A 23,141-nucleotide genomic window follows, 5' to 3' on the forward strand; every position below is an offset into this window, starting at 1 on the left:
AATATTTTCAATCTGGCCTGCTAGACATTCTCAAATAATTTTTTTTAGATCTTTAAGATGGAAAGTTTAGCTGCCATTATGATGTGCAGTGATCTTTTCTAATGACCGGAAGTCTTCAGCTATACTAAGTATTTCAATGGTTGAAATCTGCATGATAAACTAGTTACTATGGTCATTTAATTAGTTACTATGGTCATCTAATTAGTTGCTATGGTAATGTAAGTACCAGCAGCTCAGATGAGGCACCAAGCAGTGTGGGTGGGGAGCGTTTTCACAGAATGTTTCCAGAGCCTGAAATGTGGGTGTCAAGGACAGACACGGAAAGGGATTTTTTCAACAAAGATCTAAAGTTTAGTGATATATCAGGGTTTTTTTTATCCTTTGCGTTCATATTATGCTGTTTGTTGCATTTTTTTTGCGTTTCGCTTGATTGTAAAATATGTGGGTGGAGAGGGGGTGACGTTCATATGTTGTCAATATTCAGTGTTTTATCCTTCTTAGTTAATATTGTAATTCCCACATTCTTTATTTTGTGTACATTCTGGGTGGCTCATTCAGTAAAAAAAATTTACATTGCATTCCGTGTTTTAAGGCGGTCTGTCATAAGATTTTTAGCATTCAATCAGACATTATTGCGAGGTTTTGTGTAAGCGTTCCTAAAAATAGATATACCGGCCCCCAGACACATATTGTTCTCTTAATTTGGCCCCCGAGTCAAAATAATTGCCCAGGCCCGGTTGAATGGATACAATGAAACACAATTAAGCATATAAATTACTACTGGTACTTTAAAGTCCTGTCCGCTTCGGGGTCGATTTTAAAGTTCTATCATTAGTTTTTAAATGTCTTAATGGCCTTGCACCTTCTTATCTATCCGACCTGCTTTTACCGTATCAACCCTCGCAAATCTTGAGGTCTTCTAGCACTGGCCTTTTATCTTTTCCAAATACTAGAACAAAGTCACATGGTGAGGCGACATTTAGCCACTTTGGCCCCCACCCGTGGAACAGCCTGCCATAGATCCTCAGGGCTGCAGAGACATTTGAATTTTTATTAAGAAAGGCTTAAAATACACCTTTTTAATCTTTTTTTTTTTTTACTGATCTTGTTGAATTCTACTTAGGTTTTATTTATTTTTTTATTTAACACATTTTTTGTTACATTCTTATTTATGTATTGCTATTATTATTACTATTTTCCCAATGTTATGTATTTTTGTCAATGTATTATTGTGCTATTTCTATTTTATTTGCACATATATTTTTTAATATGCTTAATAATATTTTTAAAATCATGTTAATTTTAATTATTCTCCAGTGTGGACGCCTTAAGAGTTGCGTTTTTCCTCAATCACCAGTCCCATGCGATGTTTGGTTTCTGTTATTGTTAAAGTGCTGCGTTAGGGTGTGTGTTTGTGTGTGTGTGTGTGTGGGTGTGTGTGGGTGTGTGGGTGTGTGTGTGTGTGTGCGTGTGTGTTTTCTTCTCATTTGTTTGTTTTTAGTGTTAATCACTTTGTGTTGCCACTTGCCTGTGTATGAAAAGCGCTATTTGATTTCATTTGATTATCGATATCACAAAATCTTTCTTGTTTTTGTTTACGAACTCAAGAAAATAAGTCCCTGGACACAGGTGGACGTTAAAGGCAAAAAACCACAGGATGGAAATCAGAGACAACAGTAGGAAATAACGTTTATATTTAACTGATGTCAGATTATAATCGTGATCAAATTTTTTTTACTGTTTTTTTGGAGTATAAGTCGCTCCGTAGTATAAGTCGCACCTGCCGGAAAAAACATATATAAGTCGCACTGGAGTATAAATCGCTTTTTTGGGGGAAATTTATTTGATAAAACCCAACACCAAGAATAGACATTTGAAAGGCAATTTAAAATAAATAAAGAATAGTGAACAACAGGCTGAATAAGTGTATGTTATATGGCGCATAAATAACCAACGGAGAACGTGCCTGGTATGTTGACGTAACATATTATGGTAAGTCATTCAAATAACTATAACATATAGAAAATGCTACAAGTTTACCAAAAAATCTGTCACTCCTAATTGCTAAACCCGATGAAATCTTATATGTCCAGTCTCTTACTTGAATAAGCTAAATAATATTATTTGATATTTTACGGTTATGTGTTAATAATTTCACACATAAGTCGCTCCTGAGTATATGTCGCACTACCGGCCAAACTATGAAAAAAACTGCGACTTATAGCCCGAAAAATACGGTAATTGATTGATCTTGAACATTTTTTGTGTCCTATGGCAGTGGTCCCCAACCTTTGTGTAGCTGCGGACTGGTCAACACTTGATAATTTGTCCCGCGGCCCGGCAAGGGGGTGATTTAATTTTTATTTTTTCCCTTTGTCATGAAAAAGGTAGGTTTTTGTCATGAAAAAGGGAGGTTTTTTTTGGGTTGTTGCACTAATAGTAAGTGTATCTTTGGTTTTTTATGTTGTTTTAATAAAAATAAAAAAATAAAGTTTTTTTTATTTTTTTTTATTAAAAAATAATACAAATTAATAAAAAAATATTCTGCGGCCCGGTGGTTGGGGACCACTGTCCTATGGGATCCATGCCCATATTTGTAGTATCACCCAAAACTAATGTGAGGCGTTGAAACAACAGAATAAAAAGTGAATTACATTTTACAGCAGGACCATGTTATAAGTGATCATAACTAGCTTTTAAAAGTTAATTAATATTTGTATTATATTTTTAATAAAATAGTACAACAGGAAATGAAGCAATATTATTGCATACGTCAGCAGCCAAATTAAAAGCCCTTATAACCAATTTTAAAATGGTAAAATTATTATTTGTATACCAGATAGTGTTTGAAATATATATTTTAGGTTATATCACCCTTCCCTAACTGGGGTTTTTTTTTCAAGAAGTTGTAGTTTGGGGAATTTGTTGCTGCGGCACTGTTCTCAGGGCATCACATTGATTGCAACTGGACGGATAGTTTGTCTTGGAAGATGTTTCACATAATCATCAGAGTAGTCTTCAACAGTTATTTCTCACAAAGTTAGATCGAACAGCTCTAGTCCGAACGCTTGGTGCCTAGGTCTTAACTATTTATCGTAAGGGGTGTATGCACAAGCAAGAACGAGTTTTGCTGTTTTGTAGTGTAAAAAAGATGAATGTCTACATCGAAAAATGTTAACCGTAGAATTTCATTTTATGTACACTGTATCTAATCTCATCGAATCGTTTGTTTTTAAAATACTTTGTTTCTGAATCGTCTCATAACCCATGTATCTAGTATGTATCTAGTAAGTACATTTTAATCACAAAGCACTTTTCACAGATAAAATCACAAAATGCTGTAGAAAACTTGAAGTAAAACAATTAAATTAAAACAACGAGGGCAACACCATAAAAAGGGTAACAATTGGATTAAAATTGATAGTTAAAATGTGCATTAACTAAAAGCTTTACTAAAAAAACAAGTTTTCAAATGTATATTAAAAGTTTTAACAAAGTCAAGATCACGGAAGGACTGGTGCAAATTGTTCCAGAGTCTGGGAACTATAGCCTGGAATGCCAGGTCTCCTTGGGCTTAAAAACGAGTTTTGGGGATCTTTAGAAGACCCTTGCCTGAAGACCGGAGGCTGCGTCCGGAAGAGTAGAGGCATACCCAGTCAGTGATGTACTGAGGGGCCCCACCATGCAATGCACGGAATGTCAGGACTAACATTTTAAACTCAGTACGGAATTTGACTGAAGGCCAAAGAAGACTGGATAAAATGGGGGTAATACGGGCTGTTCTGGGTGCACCGCTCAAAAGTCTGGCTAGTATGTATAACCCATGTATTATGGATATTTTTCGAATCGTCCATCAGAAAAAGATGGACAACCCTACCTTGCCACAGTTTAGGAACATGTGAGCTCAAAATAAATGGGGTATTTTTTATGATTAATCACATGCGTTACCGTGTAAAGCTTGACTACCCTACTAAAAAAATGTATGCATATTCTCCTGCACACTGACATCTGTCTTTTACTTTGTGTCCACAGATGAGTACACATCTTCAAAATCCAGTCTCTACTTCCTCGTCTCCAACGAAGGCAACCAGAACCTGTATGCGTCACAGGCCAACCTGTGGCTCTACTTCCGGGTCTTGCCAACTGGTCCAGACAAAGGCCTCCGAAGGAAGGTGACGGTAAAAATCCGCTACCAGGAAGCTGTGAGTGATGCAGAAGGAGACCTTGGAGGACATGGTGGAGGCGGCACTGGTCGCTGGGCCCTGGTGGAGAAGCGAGTGGATCTGAAACGCAGTGGTTGGCATACGTTCCCCTTCTTGGAGGCTGTGCGGGCCGTGTTCGGCAAAGCTTCCCGCCGACAGGACCTGGAAGTCCACTGCGAGGAATGCGAGACAGCTGGAGTGGCTCCGGTGCTTGTCGACTCCGGCGACCCCTCCCACCGACCCTTCCTTGTGGTCCGTGCAAGGCAGGTGGACGGTAAGCACCGCATCCGCAAGCGGGGGCTGGAGTGCGACGGCACCAACGGGGGCCTATGCTGCCGGCAGCAGTTTTACATAGACTTCCGTCTCATCGGCTGGAACGACTGGATCATTGCACCGGCGGGGTATTACGGCAACTACTGCGAGGGGAGTTGCCCAGCCTACATGGCCGGCGTGCCGGGATCAGCTTCATCCTTCCACACGGCGGTGGTAAACCAGTACCGGATGAGAGGAATTAGCCCAGGTTCAGTCAACTCTTGCTGCATCCCCACCAAACTGAGTACCATGTCCATGCTGTACTTTGACGACGAGTACAACATCGTCAAGAGAGACGTGCCCAACATGATCGTGGAGGAGTGTGGCTGCGCTTGAGTCTTGTTATCCTCTTTGAACGGAAAGGCCTTTTGTACAGACGGGACATTGTGGTACTGTACACACGGACACAACATCTGCACGTGCAGGCAACACATCGTACTACAATCGAGTATCATCATCGCAGCTCGCACACGTCCACACGAGTGTATGTATTTATCCGACTGAGTGATGTGCCGTCTGACTTTTGGAGTAGACAGCATCGGGAGGAGAAGGGAATGATGATCACCAAATTGTACTTTTGTTCGCCAACGGCTCGCCATCGCCGAACGGAAGGACGATACGAAGCATTGAAGGGAAGTGACAAGGTTGGCTCCCAGAAGTGCTCCTCAGACCCCCTAAGTACTTCAAGCACATGAGAGACTTGTTTGTTTGTTTGTTTTTTTGAAGCACTGACAATTCATCAGCTGATACAACTCAGAACATAAGCACTTCACCAGCATGCCGACAGACACAGTCTGCCCGTCCTCTGGTGGGTTTAGACCAGCAGCGCTTAATGCCTCACAGGATTACTCCCCCTGCACTGCAGCGGCAACGGAAAGTCCTCCACTATATTTTGTACTCGTAATTACAGACCTTGCGTCTCAGTTTCCTGTCTGTCAAGAGTGCTGCGGGTGGGACTTGATGACCCGACCAGACACATCTCAGAAGTGCACTTTAATTGTGCACCGAGAGAGAGACTGGGATAGAACTCCTCTACTTCCTACTGCTCATCAAGCCCTTGCGGGACACTCGTTTCGACCCAGCGGGTCGCCGCGGTGCAATGCAGCACTTGGAGGAACTGAAATGCACACCCTGATTAGCACTTGTTTGAATATTTGCCTTCTTGCTGTCCAATCATGAAATAAGTGCCACATGAGCTATGCAATGTATAGTAAACTCGACACATGATACAACACGCCCTGGTAGACGGAACACTGGGGGTGGGCGGTACTGCAGAGTGTGGTATCCATCTGATATCAAGCAAATACACGGATATTCATACTTTCAACTTGAAATCCTTCAAAACCACTGAATTATTTTGACTTTAAAGGCCTACTGAAATGAGATTTTCTTATTTAAACGGGGATAGCAGGTCCATTCTATGTGTCATACTTGATCATTTCGCGATATTGCCATATTTTTGCTGATAGGATTTAGTAGAGAACATCGACGATAAAGTTCGCAACTTTTGGTCACTAATAAAAAAGCCTTGCCTTTACCGGAAGTAGCAGACGATGACGTCACCGGCGTGAGGGCTCCTCACATCCTCACATTGTTTATAATGGGAGCCTCCAACAGAAAGAGCTATTCGGACCGAGAAAACGACAATTTCCCCATTAATTTGAGCGAGGATGAAAGATTTGTGGCTGAGGATATTGATAGCAAAGGACTAGAAAAATAAAAAAATAAAGTTTAAAAAAAAAGATGTTTTTAGACACATTTACTACAATAATTCTGGGAAATCCATTATCTCTCTATTGTGTTGCTAGTGTTTTAGTAAGTGAAATAGTACCTGATAGTCGGAGGGGTGTGTCCACGGGTGTATTGAAGCCAGTGTCTGAGGGAAGTCACGGCAGCTGCATGGACAGCGCAAGCGCCGCAGATCTCCGGTAAGAGGCGACTTTTTACCACATTTTCTCACCGCAACCTGCCGGTTGACAAGTGGTCGGGAACCATATTCGCTTGACCGCTCTGATCCATAGTAAAGCTTCACCTCCGGGAATTTTAAACAAGGAAACACCGTATGTTTGTGTTGCTAAAGGCTAAAGCTTCCCACCTCCATCTTTCTACTTTGACTTCTCCATTATTAATTGAACAAATTGCAAAAGATTCAGCAACACAGATGTCCAGAATACTGAGTAATTGCGCGAAGAAAAGAGACAACTTTTTGCCGCAAGTGGTGCTGGGCTATTATGTCCCCTCCAACTCGAGACGTCAGCATTCCGTGACATTTTCAACAAGAAACTCCGTGGGAAATTTAAAATTGTAATTTAGTAAACTAAAAAGGCCGTATTGGCATGTGTTGTAATGTTAATATTTCATCATTGATATATAAACTATCAGACTGTGTGGTCGGTAGTAGTGGGTTTCAGTAGGCCTTGAAATTTGTTGATCATGATTATAATCAGACTAAATCAGGTTTCAATAAACACATTTGTGATCAATGTAACAGTATCCTGCTGACAACCAGCGTCCTCTGCAGTGAACATTTGTGGATAATAGGGATGGGAATCACTTCCCGATTTTATCGGATCCAATTCCGATTTTTGGGGCAATGATTCGATTCACAATCTACAAGATTCTCAATTCAAATTGAGTCTTAAAATATTTTCTTATAATATAATTTATAATGAAACCTTTTCAAATCAGGTTGCAGGTCTCAGTCGGAATGGGATTTGTATGGTCCCATTTGTCACAGTTTAAACGTGACGAATTGGGGGTGCCCAATCCACTTTAGCCGCCAGACGGCAGTACTGTTGAATGTCTTAAGATGTGTTTGGTGGCAATTCCAACTTTGACTATAGCGACAGTCTATGTAAAGTAGCGCTTTCTATCATTGTCAGCAGACTGCTTTGCAAAATAATCACCCTCCCACCTTCCTCTTACACAAGATCTACCCAGAAATAGGGCCAAATCAATCAATCAATCAATGTTTATTTATATAGCCCTAAATCACTAGTGTCTCAAAGGGCTGCACAAACCACAACACAAACCACTACGACATCCTCGGTAGGCCCACATAAGGGCAAGGAAAACTCACACCTAGTGGGACGTCGGTGACAATGATGACTATGAGAACCTTGGAGAGGACCACATATGTGGGCGACCCCCTAAAACCTGTGACTCCTGACGTCGCTGCTGACGTATGACGTATACATGCAGTGAGAAAGCAAGGACATGGCCTAAAAATTTTTTTTAAATCAATTCTTGAAAATGATGTATCGATTTAAAGTCCTAATAAATTGAAGAGATTTGCGATTCGGATGTAGATTGATTTTTTTTTGCACCCCCTTGTGCTGTTTTATTCTAAAACTTGCAATGTGACAACATTCTGGTTCTCTGGAGGACATTGTAATAAAACAATCGAAGATATGTAACGATATCAACGAAATAACACCAATGTTATCAGTTTTCATTAGTAATCTGTTCCAAAATATCAGATGAAAACTGAAAGACTTTGCCATCACAAATAATATACATTCAATTTATCTGTTCCAAACAATGTGACCAAAAAACTAGAATAGAACAGAGAATCCATCCTTTTTAAAAATCCTGAATCCAAACGGTGAACTGGATCGCCCTCAATATCTATCACGTATTCCTTTCCCAATATCTGAAATTTCCTCAAACTTTCATCCAAATCTGCCCTTAACCTTTTGAATTATGTTGATAACAAACAAATCAGGCAGAAGCAATAATTGTAGTTTTATAGACAGAGAACAATGGGAAATACTCACTAATTACAAATGAAATGGACAAATGAACATTTTACACCACTTTTACAATCAGGTTCGACCCAAGTGGACACCCACCACCTTTGTACTTTGCTAAGACTTATTTCTTTGACCCCATGGTGGATTATTTTGCAGTACATTTTGCAAAAAGTACAGCTCACTAACAAACAGCTAGATCAGGGGTCGGCAACCCAAAATGTTGAAAGAGCCATGTAGGACTAAAAATACAAAAACAAATTAAAAGCCATATTACATACAGATAGTGTGTCATGAGATATAAATTGAATTAAGAGGACTTAAAGGAAACTAAATGAGCTGAAATATAGCTACAAATGAGGCATAATGATGCAATATGTACATACAGTTAGCCTAAATAGCATGTTAGCATCAATTAGCTTGCAGTCATGCAGTGACCAAATATGTCTGATTAGCACGCCACACAAGTCAATAACATCAACAAAACTCACCTTTGTGCATTCATGGCCAACGTTAATAGTTTGGTGGACAAAATAAGACAAAAAAAGAAGTCGCATAAAACATGTCGGAGAAAGTTATACATGTAAACCAGGGGTGTCCAAACTATCCACTGAGGGCCGCACACTGAAGAATCAAAGCAAGTGGGGGCCAGTTTGATATTTTTTTATTTAAAAAAAACAATACAATATATGTATAAGAAATATAAATGTTGGCCTCCACTCAGGCTCGATCCCAGGAACTCCAAAGGGTTTTGGTCAAAAAAATATTAAAAATGTGTCATTATTCAGTTCTATTAGTTTTATTATTATCCAAGTTTTAAATCTCTAGATCAACATTAAGTCTATTTGTCAATATAATGATTTTCAAGATTTAAGTTTTTTATGGAAAAAACACAAAATATGCAACATTTTCACCCAATAATTTTTTTTTAATACTTATATAATAATTAGGCCGTAAAAAAAGTCAATAACTAATAACACCGTTGATTTTAATTCATTATTATTTTTTGAGCAATGACACTTAAAAACAAATCACACTAAAATTATTGGGGATCCAAAAGTGTCCTACTTATTAAAGTGTTAGAAAATAAATTATACATTTTTTTTACTGTTTACTTTTAACACAATAATCTCGAGATCAATTTCAGATCCATCCGTCAATTACAAGGTTTATTGTTGTTTATGTTATTTGTTTTGTTCATTTTATGCCCTTCCTTAAAAAACAGCTCAGTTTTTTATATGGCAAACACAAAATATGCAACGTTTTCCCCCAAAAATATGTAAAAGTGGAATATTTTACGTGACGTTGAATAGCTTAATAATTCATAATGACGATGATTTTGTTTCGTTATTATTTTTTAAAGAAAGATACAGCCTGCATGGCAGCTTTGTGTTATTAGAGTAAACAATGCAACATTTTCTTCTTACATTTCACCTATTTGCTCTTTTACATTACTTTTACGTTTAAAAAATGTTTCAATCGTATTTTTAAAATGTGCTGTGAGGGTGTTAAAAAATTACTTGCGGGTCGCAAATGGCCCCCGGGCCGCACTTTGGACACCCCTGATGTAAACAAACTATGGTGAGTTCAAGGACCGCCAAAATTAGTAGGACAAATCGGCGCTCGCCAAATACTCGAATCAGTGAAGCATGTATAAAATAAACAGTGTGCTTTATAACAATTAGGGAGGTTTGTGTCATGTTTGTCCTCCTACATTTTTCATATATTTTAGAAAAAGCTCCAGAGAGCCACTGGGGCGGCGCTAAAGAGCCGCATGCAGCGGGTTGCGGACCCCCGAGCTAGATGATAGCAGTCTGTAAGTTTATTAGTTAGGAACATATCGAGCTAGCTGGTTATCCAAACAAACTTTTCAACATAGTCCACATCTTGTCCGTTGATTGATTTCTGGACACATGTTGATTGAGCAAAACTTAAGAAAATGTTGTATAAATGGTGGAAAACACAAAAAAGAGAAAAGTAAGCAACACGCGGTGACAGTGATTCGGATCACCCCCAAAATCGCATCACTCGTTCCTTTTAACATTTATGACATTTCCTGCAAGTTTCCTCAAAAAATTGAGCTGCCTTGCTATTTAACTAAAAGCCTGAAAAATATCGCTCTTTAGTACCGATATTGACACCGGCCTGGGTAACACTGCTGTGGATATTCCGCTGGATTCTGCCCACCCCTACTGAACACTGTTTCTCTGAATGTTTCTGTCTTTCTCCTGTTTTGCTTTCTCACTCTTTCTCTCGCCAGTCCTCGACTCTTAATCAATACTTGAAATGTAATCTTTCGCAGTCCTTTCTAAGGCGAATGATTGTTGTGATGTTTGCACTGAAAAGTTGCAGGATTAGTGAAACAAAAACTGCCATTGAAAAGTTATTTTTATAGTATGTTAAGTATATGTTTCAGATGTATTTTACTTAACCAATGGAACCAAAGAGGCCATGATTTTTTTTAGCTGTTGTACCAAGAGGTCAATGTGTAAAAATACAGTTTTGATCGTTTGCAAAAGGCCTACTTATATCAGGGTACAATCCATCATTTTGTTGCTTACATCTTTTTGTCAATACACAACATTTCATCTTTTAATTCTATTTTTGTTTCAGTTTTCTATTTAATAAAACACTATTTTTAGTTGCTGTTTAAGAATCACCCTAGCCAAACAATGTCATCTGTACAGCGTATGTAAAATAAAATGTTTTCTTAAATATTTTGAAACTGTGCGATTCTCCTGTTTTTCATTTTCTTTCTGGTTAACCAAGACAAAGGCTGATCAGTCCATGATTGTGCATAAAAACACACAAAATAGAGATTAGTTTTTTGAACGGCTCTTTTAAGTGAACGATGAGAACCGATTCACAGTTGCAAACTGTTTTAATAAAAATTGCTCAGGCATATTGTGAAGTAGTTCGGTTTCAAACACCGAACAGAGTACTACAATTTTGCATCTATATTTTTAATTTTGTTAGGTTTTTTTTGTGTGTGTTTGTCATCTACAAAGGTGTTGTTTTTTTTTTTTTTTAGAAACGGTGATCTTTTTTTCAATACATAGGGGATAGACCAGGGGTCGGCAACCCAAAATGTTGAAAGAGCCATATTGGACCAAAAGTACAAAAACAAATCTGTGTGGAGCCGCAAAAAATAAAAACATATTACATACAGATAGTGTGTCATGAGATATAAATTGAATTAAGAGGACTTAAAGGAAACTAAATAAGCTCAAATATACCTACAAATGAGGTATAATAACACATAGCTAGCCTAAATAGCATGTTAGCATCGATTAGCTTGCAGTCATGCAGTGACCTAATATGTCTGATTAGCACTCCACACACGTCAATAACATCAACAAAACTCACCTTTGTGCATTCATGCACAACGTTAAAAGTTTGGTGAACAAAATGAGACAGAAAAAGAAGTGGCGTAAAACACGTCCTAGAAAGTCGGAGAAAGTTGTACATGTAAACAAACTATGGTGAGTTCAAGGACCGCCAAAATTAGTAGGAAAAAACGGTGCTCGCCAAATACTTGAATCAGTGAAGCATGTTCAACAAAAACAGAGTGCTTTATCACAATTCTGTAGGTTTGTGTAATGTTTGTCCTCCTACAGAAACCATATTAAAACCAAAAATATATATTTTTTCCCCCTCATCTTTTTCTCTTTTTCATACATTTTTGAAAAAGCTCCAAAGAGCCACTAGGGTGGCACTAAGCAGCCGCATTCCGGGTTGTCGACCCCCTTAAGGAATGTTCACATTGAAAACATAAAACGAATGCAATGATTACTAATGTTTCAGAATAACTCCTACTAATTATGAAAATATAGGTTAAAATGGTCATGATCCAAATCTCTTAACTTCTACCTATATATATATATATATATATATATATATATATATATATATATATATATATATATATATATATATATATATATATATAATTTATTTTTTTTCTTCTTTTTTTAAATTTTTTTGTATTTATTTTTTTTTCACATTCTGTCTCTCACAGTTGAAGTGTACCTGTGATGAAAATTACAGAACTCTGTCATCATTTTAAGTGGGAGAATATATATATATATATATATATGTCTTGATTGGATTATCCAGAGAATAGTGCTCGATACCGTGGTAGAGCGCAATATGTAGGTGTGGGAAAAAGAGATGAAGTAGTCTTGTGATTTTTTCCCACACCTACATATATATATATATATATATATATATATATATATATATGTATATATGTATATTTAAAATATATATATATATATATATTATTTTATTTTTTCACATTCTGTCTTTTCACAGTTGAAGTGTACCAGTGATGAAAATTACAGACCTCTGTCATCATTTTAAGTGGGATAATATATATATATATATATATACATATATATATATATATGTGTGTATATATGTATATATATATATATATATATATATATATATATATATATATATATATATATATATATATATATATATATGTATATATATATATATATATATATATATATATATATATGTATATATATATGTGTATGTATATATATATATATAGCGCCCCCCGTGACCCCAAAAGGGAATAGGCAGTGGAAAATGGATGGATATATATATATATATATATATATATATATGTATATATGTATATTTAAAATATATATATATATATATATTATTTTATTTTTTCACATTCTGTCTTTTCACAGTTGAAGTGTACCAGTGATGAAAATTACAGACCTCTGTCATCATTTTAAGTGGGATAATATATATATATATATATATATATACATATATATATATATATGTGTGTATATATGTATATATATATATATATATATATATATATATATATATATATATATATATATATATATATATATATATATGTATATATATATGTGTATGTATATATATATATATAGCGCCCCCCGTGACCCCAAAAGGGAATAGGCAGTGGAAAATGGATGGATATATATATATATATATATATATATATATATATATATATAGATAGATATATATATATATATTGAGATATATATACATATATATATATATATATATATATATATATATATATATATATATATATATATATATATATATATATATATATATGTCTATATATATATATATATATATTTCTCAATGAGCAGCAAGGTCGAATAATTTGATCCCTCAGGCGGTACTGCATTAAAAAAAAAGAGAGACATCAGTGTGTAAAGGATCTCACCACATGGGTCCCGGAACAATTGAGATAAACCACTGTCAGTAACTACAGTTTGTCGCTACATCTCTAAGTGTAAGTTAAAAGTTTACAATGCAAAGCTAAACACCCAGAAACGCCGCCGGGTTTGCTGTGCCCAAGCTCATCTAAGATGGACTGATGCAAAGTGGAAAAGTGTTCTGTGGTCTGAAGAGTCCACATTTCAAATTATTTTTGGAAACTGTGGACGTTGTGTCCTCCGGACCAAAGAGGAAAAGAACCATCCAGGACTGTTATAGGCGCAAAGTTCAAAATCCAGCATCTGTGATAGTATGAGGGTGTATTACTGCCCAAGGCATGGGTGACTTACACATCTGTGAAGGCACCATTAATGCTGAAAGGTACATAAAAGGTTTTGGAGCAACATATGTTGCTCCAAGCAACAATTTTTCATGGACGCCCCTGCTTATTCTAGCAAGACAATGCTAAGCCAAATTCTGCACGTGTTACTACAGTGTGACTTTGTACTAAAACAGTGTGGGTACTAGACGGGCCTGCCTGAAGTCCAGACCTGTCTCCCATTGAAAATGTGTGGCGCATTATGAAGCCTAAAATACCACAACAAAGACCCCAAACTGTTCAACAACTTAAGCGGTACATCAGCAAGAATAGGAGAGAATTCCACCTGAAAAGCTTAAAAAATTGGTCTCCTCAGTTTCCAAACGTTTACTAAGTGTTGTTAAAAGGAATGGCCATGTACTGTAACACAGTGGTAAAAATGCCCCTGTGCCAACTTTTTTGCAATATGTAAGAAATGATTACTTGCAAAAAAATAAATAACTTTCTCAGTTCCAATATTAAAAGCTTATCTTTGCAGTGTATTCAATTGAATATAGGTTGAAAATTATTTGCAAATCATTGCATTCTGTTTTTATTTACGATTTACACAACGTGCCAACCACTGGTTTTGTACTTCGGAAATGTGTAACTGATCAAATAAATAGACCAAAAATAAATCTATACTGCAGAAGATGATATTTAAAAAAATAAATAAAATAATAGTGAAGAGAGAAGTCCGGCCCAAGTCTTAAATGTGGCCCCGAGAACAATTTAGTTGAATATGCCTCCTCTAAAGTAACAGTACTCTTACTTGAGGACATGTTTGGCTCCTCTACCCACCTCTGCATGAATAGTCCCAAAAGACACATTAACATATTTCCCATATCACCACTTGTATAAACACATCGCTGTTTGAACAGTTAGGATATTTAATTGTGCACAAAACTACAGGCTGTGCTCACTTAGCACAGCCATGAGCTCATGGAGTGATTTTGAGTCACCAAAAGGGTAACAAAATATTTTTTAAACCCTCAGTATTTTTATAAGTGTTCAGTTCAGTCCACAAATTAGCCTACAATAGCACAAAGTTTTTAAGTAGAGAACGACTTCCTAATTAAAGGACAACTTAAATCTTGCCAGGCATAAAAATAAAACACTAAATCCTTTCTTTTTGTCAAAGTTGCCCAAATAGTGCTAAAAAACAACAACCCTGTGTTAGAAATAAAATGCATACAGAAGTATAAGATAAAGATTTAAAAACATGTTTGGTTGTGGATGTTAATTAAGGTGTTAATGATATGGCAAAACAAGTGTATTCTCTTTGTTTGGGATAAAATAAGCAATGAAAATACACAATATTGCCAAAAGTATTTGGCCGCCCAATCAAATGATGAGAATCAGGTGCGCTAATCACTTGGCACGGTGTATAAAATCATGGAAACTGTTTCTGCAAACATTTCTGAAAGAATGGGCCACTCTCTGTGATTTCCAGCATGGAACTGTCATAGGATGCTAACTGTGCAACAAATCCAGACGTGAAATTTCCTCGCTCCTAAATATTCCAAAGTCAACTTTATTATAAGAAAAGTGAAGAGTTTGGGAACAACATCAAGTCAGCCACCAAACAGTAGGCCACGTAAACTGACAGAGAGGGGTCAGCGGATGCTGAAGCGCAGAGTGCAAAGATTTTCTGCACGGTCGGTTGCTACAGAGCTCCAAACTGTCACATTTTTGGCGTTTGGGTCGGGGTATGTTCTCCCGGAATGCAGAACAGACAGCTCGGGACGACAGCATAAGGTAGGACATGATTGTTTAATGAGACACGTACCAAAAAGACAAAACAAACAAAAGAAAAACGTGCCGATCCCACGGAAAGCTAGGGCAATACCTTAGCACAGGAAACACAGGAGCAGGACACAGGAACATGGGACGTAAGAGCTGCGTATAGCAAATAATGAAACCACGACGAGTGACCGGTAAAGGCAGGCTTAAATAGAGTCTCTAATGAACAACAGGTGAACGTAAAAGACAGGTGAAAATCATAAGTTCCCATGGTGACTAAACAAACTCACCGGTGCACAAACAAGAACAAAAGGAGTCCAGAACTAACAGAAATTAACTAAACAAAACATGACTTGGATCACGGATGATGACACAAACTTCATGAGACTTTCCAATTAGCCCACGTACAGCACGCAGAGAGCTTCATGGAATGGGTTTACATGGCCGAGCAGCTGCATCTAAGCCAGGGGTCTCAGACACACGACCCGCGGGACGTTATTTTGCGGTCCCCACCTTAATATGAAAGTTTAATGTTAGTGCGGCCGACAAGTTTATGGTGTGGGGTTGTTTTTCAGGAGTTGGGCTTGGCCCCTTCGTTCCAGTGAAAGGAACTCTGAATGCTCCAGGATACCAAAACATTTTGGACAATTCTATGGGATGGTACTTCAAGTTCATATGTGAGTAAAGGCAGGTGGCCAAATACTTTTGGCAATAGAGTGTAAATACTACAAAAATTAGGAGCTGGGGAGATTTTTATTTTGTAAAAGTAGCACTCAGAAGAAAAAAGGTTGGAGACCCCAGGATATAAAGACCCATACACGGACACATAGGCGCTGATCCCGTGGGTGCTTCGGGGCCCGATTGATTGATTGATTGAAACTTTTATTAGTATTTTGCACAGTACAGTACATATTCCTACAATTGACCTGCAAGACGACGTGTAGAATTAACCATGTAAATGTTACCAGAGTTTGTTGTATGTGTGTGTTGGATGAATTCTATGGCGTCACATTGGTGTTCCAATTTCTTATGTCTTTTGTGTTCCCAGCAGTGCTTCCCCTGTTTCCCGTGATCGAGCTGTGTGCCTCGACTTACCTCTGGATTCCGGACTGCCTCCCTCGATCCTCAACCCCTGCTTGGACTCGGACCTCGTTGCTTCTCTCCAACCCTCGACCGCTTGCTTGCCCACGGACTGCCTTCTCGCCTTGCCCCCTTGGTCTGACAAATAATTCTATGGCGTTACTTTAGTGCCAAAAATCCAAGCGCATAAAAACTGTTATCGCGCGCTGATTCTCCACTTCGTGCGTGCGCGCGACACCCTTTTTCGCGCGTGTGGTGCTTAGACGGCCCCTCCTTTCTGATTGGTCAGGTGAAAAAAGCTCAGGGCCAATCAGAAGTATAGCAGGGCGGGGCATCGTCAATATGTATCAAGATTTACAGAGGAAGAAGTGGATAAAAAAATGTTGGCTGAAAAAGAGGTAAGCTGAGGGACACAGTTATTTACATTATTGAACTGGTTTGGAGTGATTGTAAGGGTTTACTGACTTGTTAGAAGAATGGAGGCTCCACTGCTATTTTAGTTGAAAACATTAAATGCAATGAGGGAAATTATATTTTCAAATATGTTTTCTTTCCTCACTTGTCTGTTTTAAAAAATATTTTTATTTATTTAATATTTGTATATGTAAATATTGAATGTATGCCACAATGTTGGACTATTAATTTTCTTTCCTCTATCTACTTTAAGTTTACACCAGAGTCTACCCGAACCCACTTATCTACGCGTACTTCATACTAGGACCATTTGATTAGCATATGGGCCTAATTATTGATGTTATGATTCCAATTACTATTTTAGTAGAATAATGAATGACAGGTTATCACTACAATTAATGAATATGGTTTTAATATTACTATAAAAAGTATTTACGTTTCTGCAAACAACTCAAACTATGGAGAATTATATATCAGCCCAGATCAGTAAGGATGGCAGAGTTAAAAATATGTATTAAAATAAAACAACAAAAAAAGCTAGCTCCATACATTAGGCAAATTAAATCTGAGAGATAATTGTATTAAAGACTTACTTGTTCAGCCATGATAGCCCCATGAAAACCTGATTTCCTTTCTTTTTAATCCCAGGGAACTGCCATGGACCTTTCATCATAGATATGAGTAAACACTCCATGTTTCTTCATCTTACCTCGGACAGCTGGTCCCGATCATTTTACTGATGTCAATGGTACATGTATTATTTAAATATACATATACATACAATACTCTGACATTTATAACAAATCGAACCGTTTGGAAATTAGTTGAAAATTGAGCAAGTTATGGTTATTTAAAAAGTACATGTTCCTTGACATCTATGTACCCAGCTGCCTGAGGTAAGATGTAGCGCTAATACAACACACATATGAAAAATGCTCAGAGCCAATCAGAAAGAAGGGACCGTCTAAGCATACCCGCCCCCAAAGTGCCAAAACAAACATGATAGCGCGAGGAGAGATGCCAGGAGTACACAGACAGCGCACAGACCGAGACGAAGTGGAGAATCAGCGCGCGATAACAGTTTTTCTGCGCTTGGATTTTTGGCAGTCCGGAATCCAGAGGTAAGTCGAGGCATACAGCTTGATCACGGGAAACAGGGGAAGCACTGCTGGGAACACAAAAGACATAAGAAATTGGAACAGGGAAGTCACAGAGGGAGAGAGCAAGTGCGCGGGAGGGAAGCCAAAGACGGGATACTTATTACGAGAGTGAACTATTTTCCGGCACTGCGTCTTCTGGTCGGCTGGTCTTTACGCTACCTGCCCTCATTAGTACCAGGTACGCTGATTACTGATTGCCTGCAACTTTTGCCGGCGTGTGGCCGCATTGCGGCCAGAGCGAGCTGGGGCGTGTCCTGGCGTTCTACCAGCGGAGGTACCAGCGGGGTTTCCAGCAGAAGGCATGAGGGATTGCGCAAGCGCTGTGACAATAACAGTGACTGTGGAACCAACTATACAACAAAGCAAACCAATACATATTACTTAACCACAAGGAAGTGCTTTAAATGTAGACTAAAATCATCAGGGGTCCTCTTTAGGAGACCCTCAAAAGGTTTAAAAATGAAAATGAAAGCAGACAAACATATTTAAAATCTCTAAGAACAACCATATTTAATGTTCTGCCAAAGAAAGTAAGTTGTGTGTCTGTTGTTTATACGACTTGGTAAAATATCGTGTTGTGAAATGTTCATATTGTTACAATAATATTGCCGGCATGTTTTTAGGGGGTTAAATCTGTCAGAAGGAGATTTCTGATGAAAGACACTCTGGGCCCATCCCAACTTCAAAGGTGTGGCTAAAATGGTTGGGAAATACAAGAAAAACACTCGGCCTGAGTCTCTACTGGTTGTGACACGTGACTTGTCTGTTTGCCATCTGTCAGAATGATTGCCTCTCATTAGCTGAAACACAAATTACAACAACGACGCAGGGGATCACCGGCATGTGCTGTTTACCTGGCAGCACACCTACCTCATTCTTACCTGCATGCAGTTTTATTGTGTGCTGCAATTTTTTTCGTGGGGTTCATTTCTCTGGATTTGAATGCAATGTTTGTGTTTTCCAGGAGGGTTTTAATGTTGTACTTTCAGGAGTGCGTGTCAACAGCAGCCAGTGGCGACACCCAACAACAGCTCCATCTACTAAGAAGCAAATAACACGCGCTAAACAGCGTGTGCCAACTGCCAATTGTGTGTGCTATTAATAGGCGTGTTGCAGTGAAAACATAATTTCAAAAAAGCAAAAGAAGAATTAAATGTATATATACCCCCTCTTACCCCAAAAAGGGACAAGCGGTAGAAAATGGATGGATGGATGGAAGGATATATGTCTATTAGTGTCAGACCACGGTGAAAGATGTCTTGTCTTGGTTTTTTCTGTCTTATAATTTGCTTGCTTTAGTTTGAAAAGTAACTCTCTTCTCGTTGCAGGTCACTTGCCCTTCCTTTTGTGTCATCAGTCTGACGTCATCCCTGTTCCCTGATTGTTTCCACCTGTTACCTATTACACTCATGTGTCTTATAAGCCCACTCCTCCCTTTGATCTGTGCTGGATTGTTTCGTTTATTCGTGCTCTCTACAGGAATGGGAATTCCGCCGATTTTGGCTCTGCTGTTGTACCGAAATCTGTTACCCATCGAAATTTGTAACTCCAGGGGGCGATGTTCCCATAGCGTTTGTTTGATGGTTAAACGGCAAGCAAAGAGGAGGAGAAGAAGAACGCTTGCGTAAATGGCGTAAATTACCCTTAATGCTAAAACGTCAGTTGTCAGAATTTCAGCATTAGTAAATTACACATATTCTTTAAATCAATGACTTACTTTCATTACAGTATGAGTCCATTATATCAGCTTTTGATTCTCTCTCACACACATACATTTTCCAATATAGTTTACGCCATTTAAGGATAGTTTACGCCATTTACGCAAGCGTTCTTCTTCTCCTCCTCTTCTGCCTTGCCGTTTAACCATCAAACAAACGCCATGGGAACATCGCCTCCTGGAGTTACAAAATCCTCAATTATTGTGAGCGTTTTTGAAATCGTATTCTGTTTATATTGGTTGTGTTTATCGGTAACTAATCTGGAAAGAAAACACAGTAGCTCTTAATTAACACGTTTCTTTATTGACACAACAGTTTCAGACATGGTTAAGCTTATTCAAGATAGGAATGCTTCATTAGCGAAATATATCGATAAGGGCGTGAGAAACAAGTGGAACTGGGCATGGCTCGATGTATCTATCAAACTGAAGGTGAAGATTAACAACGATATCGTAGAAGTAGACGAACCGATCAGCGATTTCATTGCAAAGTGCGATGAACCGGGACGTGCTCAGTGCTTATATTGCAAGGACATTGTGAACTATGGATCTCGGGGAAAGGTGGCACTCTTTGACCACGCGAAATCGGGTAAGGCATCTAAGTAAAGTGAGTTTACGGAGAAGTCATTTTTCACTGGGATCTGCCTTCAAGCTGAAGTCAAACATTGTCACAAATGCAGCCTCCAATCAACTATCGAAGCCTCCCACCTCCGACTCGGCTCCTCAGACGAGTCCATTCAGAGGTGCAATACACGATTTTTTTATTCTTTGAATTAAATGATTTAACATATCTTGCATGTGTAATACAGAATGAGTTAATACAGCATGATGTTTTCTTCAAAATAACAGATTGAACGTGTGAAAAGCGTGTTGTTAACTAAACCTTTAAAGCATGACAGGCATGTAAGTTATTTTACATAATATTTTTTCAATTATTGATTGAATTTTTCAAAAAGTGATCTTTGCATCTTTTTGAAGAAAATGTTTCCTTTCCAAATTAAACTTTTTGTGCAATGGATTCAAAAGTAATCAATATAATCCAAAAGTGTGCAAGAATTTGATTAAAGTGTAAACTTGTATGCATAAATTTCATCACATGATACATTTTTATGAAAATATTTGCTAATAAATGTGAAATTTTGGTCACGAGAATATTGTTAGATTTTGACTCAAAATAGCAGGAAATGCATCCTATGCTAACATAGATTTCAAAATTTTTCTGGGGGGGCATGCCCCCAAACCCCCTTAGCAGGCGAGGGCCCTGGGTGCACTCGGGTGCGGCTGCTGAGCGGCCAAGAGCAAAGCGGTGTTTTAGGATTAAAAAATTTTCAGCCGATTTTGTAAATTTCAATTCCCATCCCTGTCTCTAGCATCCATGTCCATGTCCATGCCTTGCCATACCTTGCCTCGTCTCGTGCTTATGTTCCTTGATCCTGAATCCATTTTGAGTTTTCCTTTCTTCCTCCTCAGCAGACTGATTTTAGTTGTTTAATTTATTCAGCCGAAGTGGTAAGTTATCAGTTATTTTTCCTTCTTTCCTCAATTTTTTGACTGACATATTTTGTTAAAACTTTATTAGATTAGATAGTGTAGAATTTTTCATAGCTGTTGTTTCTTCCTCCTGTTAGAGCGTTTTTCATTAATACATTTTATAGCATATACGGCGCCAATTGTAGTTTGTCCTTGCTCTTGTGTTTTCCTCCGTTCGGAGTGATTTTCGGTTGTTCCTTTTTTTTGGAACCTTTTTCGCCGATTAGTTTTTTTTGGTTTCTATAGATATTGTAATTCCTTTGACTTTGGAGGTGAAAGGAAGTTATCAAAATAAAAGCCTGTCAAAGTTCCCTAGTCTGCATCTGAGTCCTTTCCTTTTTACCAAGCCTGACAATTAGGGCTGTGAATCTTTGAGAACCACACGATGCGATTCGATTTTTGGGTGTAACGAATCGATTCTCCATTCAAATGTAATACTTTTTAATAACATTGCGTGCCAGTGCTGTGATTAAATACATGTCTCCGTAAACTAGAATAACAGCTGTGAAAAATGTCTGTATTACTGAAAATAGAACTGGTTTTGTTTAATAAGATTGTACCCAAACATTTAATGAAGTCAAATACAAATAAGGCAACAAGAGAAGTATCACACACTTCTCTTTTATAAAATGAATCTGTACAGCAGAGATAGGCATCTACATCAATGATATGCATTGCTTGAGTGGCTGGACAGGACTGATTAAAAAAAAAAATGTTTTAAATAATTTTCAGATTTTTTCAAAATCTTTTAAGAATCATTACAAATAAGAATTACAATTTATTCAAAAATCAAACTTTTTGTTTTACACCCAAATGTTAATAATACATACAAATACATCTTAAATCAATATTGAGAGAGGCACCTGGGGGTTCATGCTAGTCAGTGGGTACCCCAAAGCCTGACACACCATCTAAAATCTCTGGCAAATTGCAGCATATAGAACATGGATCGGGAACCTTTTTCGGCCGAGAGAGCCAAAAAGCCAAATATTTTAAAATGTATTTCCGTAAGAGCCACAAAATATTTTTTTTAACCCTGAACACAACTAAACGTGAGCATTTTTAAGTAAGACCAACATTTTTAGAGTATAATAAGTCTCTTATTCTTTGTAATAACATTGTTATTCTGAAGATAACTATGGAGGGGGCGTGGCCTGTGGGCCTGCAGCAAAGCGGGGTGTTGCCAGGACCGGCCTCAAAATCAGCGACAGGTGCCTAGATGGCCCACCTGGGCGTTGTCATCTAGTCACCTGTCGCTCTGTTATAAGCAGCAGCTAGGAGGAGAGACAGGTTTGGAGCTGGAGCCAGAGCTTGAGCGAGAACGAAAGAGAAAAAGACAATTGCTGGAAAGCAACTGAGAGACTTATTGAAAAATAAAACAACATTATAACCCTGAAACAGGCTTTCATGTTGGTGCTTGGTGGTCTGAAGATCCCCCAGGAGGGCAAGCCCCACACTAACAAATATTAAATAAATAACTTCTGACCATTATAGCTAAAAAAGCATGAGAATGTTTTATATTTTGAATTTTTGTTTTAACACTGTGATTAAAAGTGGAATTATTCATTACTTATCGTGTTTAGCAATGTCAACTCAGATTTATCCGAAAGCCAGATGCAGTCATCAAAAGACCCACATCTGGGT

The 23,141-nt window shown here is 37.9% G+C and overlaps 1 protein-coding gene across 2 annotated transcripts in view; it reads left to right on the forward strand.

The window, feature by feature from the left end:
* Positions 1-10,988, forward strand: part of inhbb (inhibin subunit beta B) — a 60,379-nt gene extending 49,391 nt beyond the window's left edge. For both annotated transcript variants that reach the window (XM_061918622.1, XM_061918621.1), the window contains one exon: positions 4,033-10,988. In XM_061918622.1, the coding sequence (XP_061774606.1) occupies positions 4,033-4,850 (818 nt within the window). In that variant the 3' untranslated portion in view covers positions 4,851-10,988. The remainder of the gene's footprint in view (positions 1-4,032) is intronic.
* Positions 10,989-23,141: the final 12,153 nt, after the last annotated feature.

Source organism: Nerophis ophidion, linkage group LG13, assembly GCF_033978795.1.
Source record: "Nerophis ophidion isolate RoL-2023_Sa linkage group LG13, RoL_Noph_v1.0, whole genome shotgun sequence".
Lineage (NCBI taxonomy): Eukaryota > Metazoa > Chordata > Actinopteri > Syngnathiformes > Syngnathidae > Nerophis > Nerophis ophidion.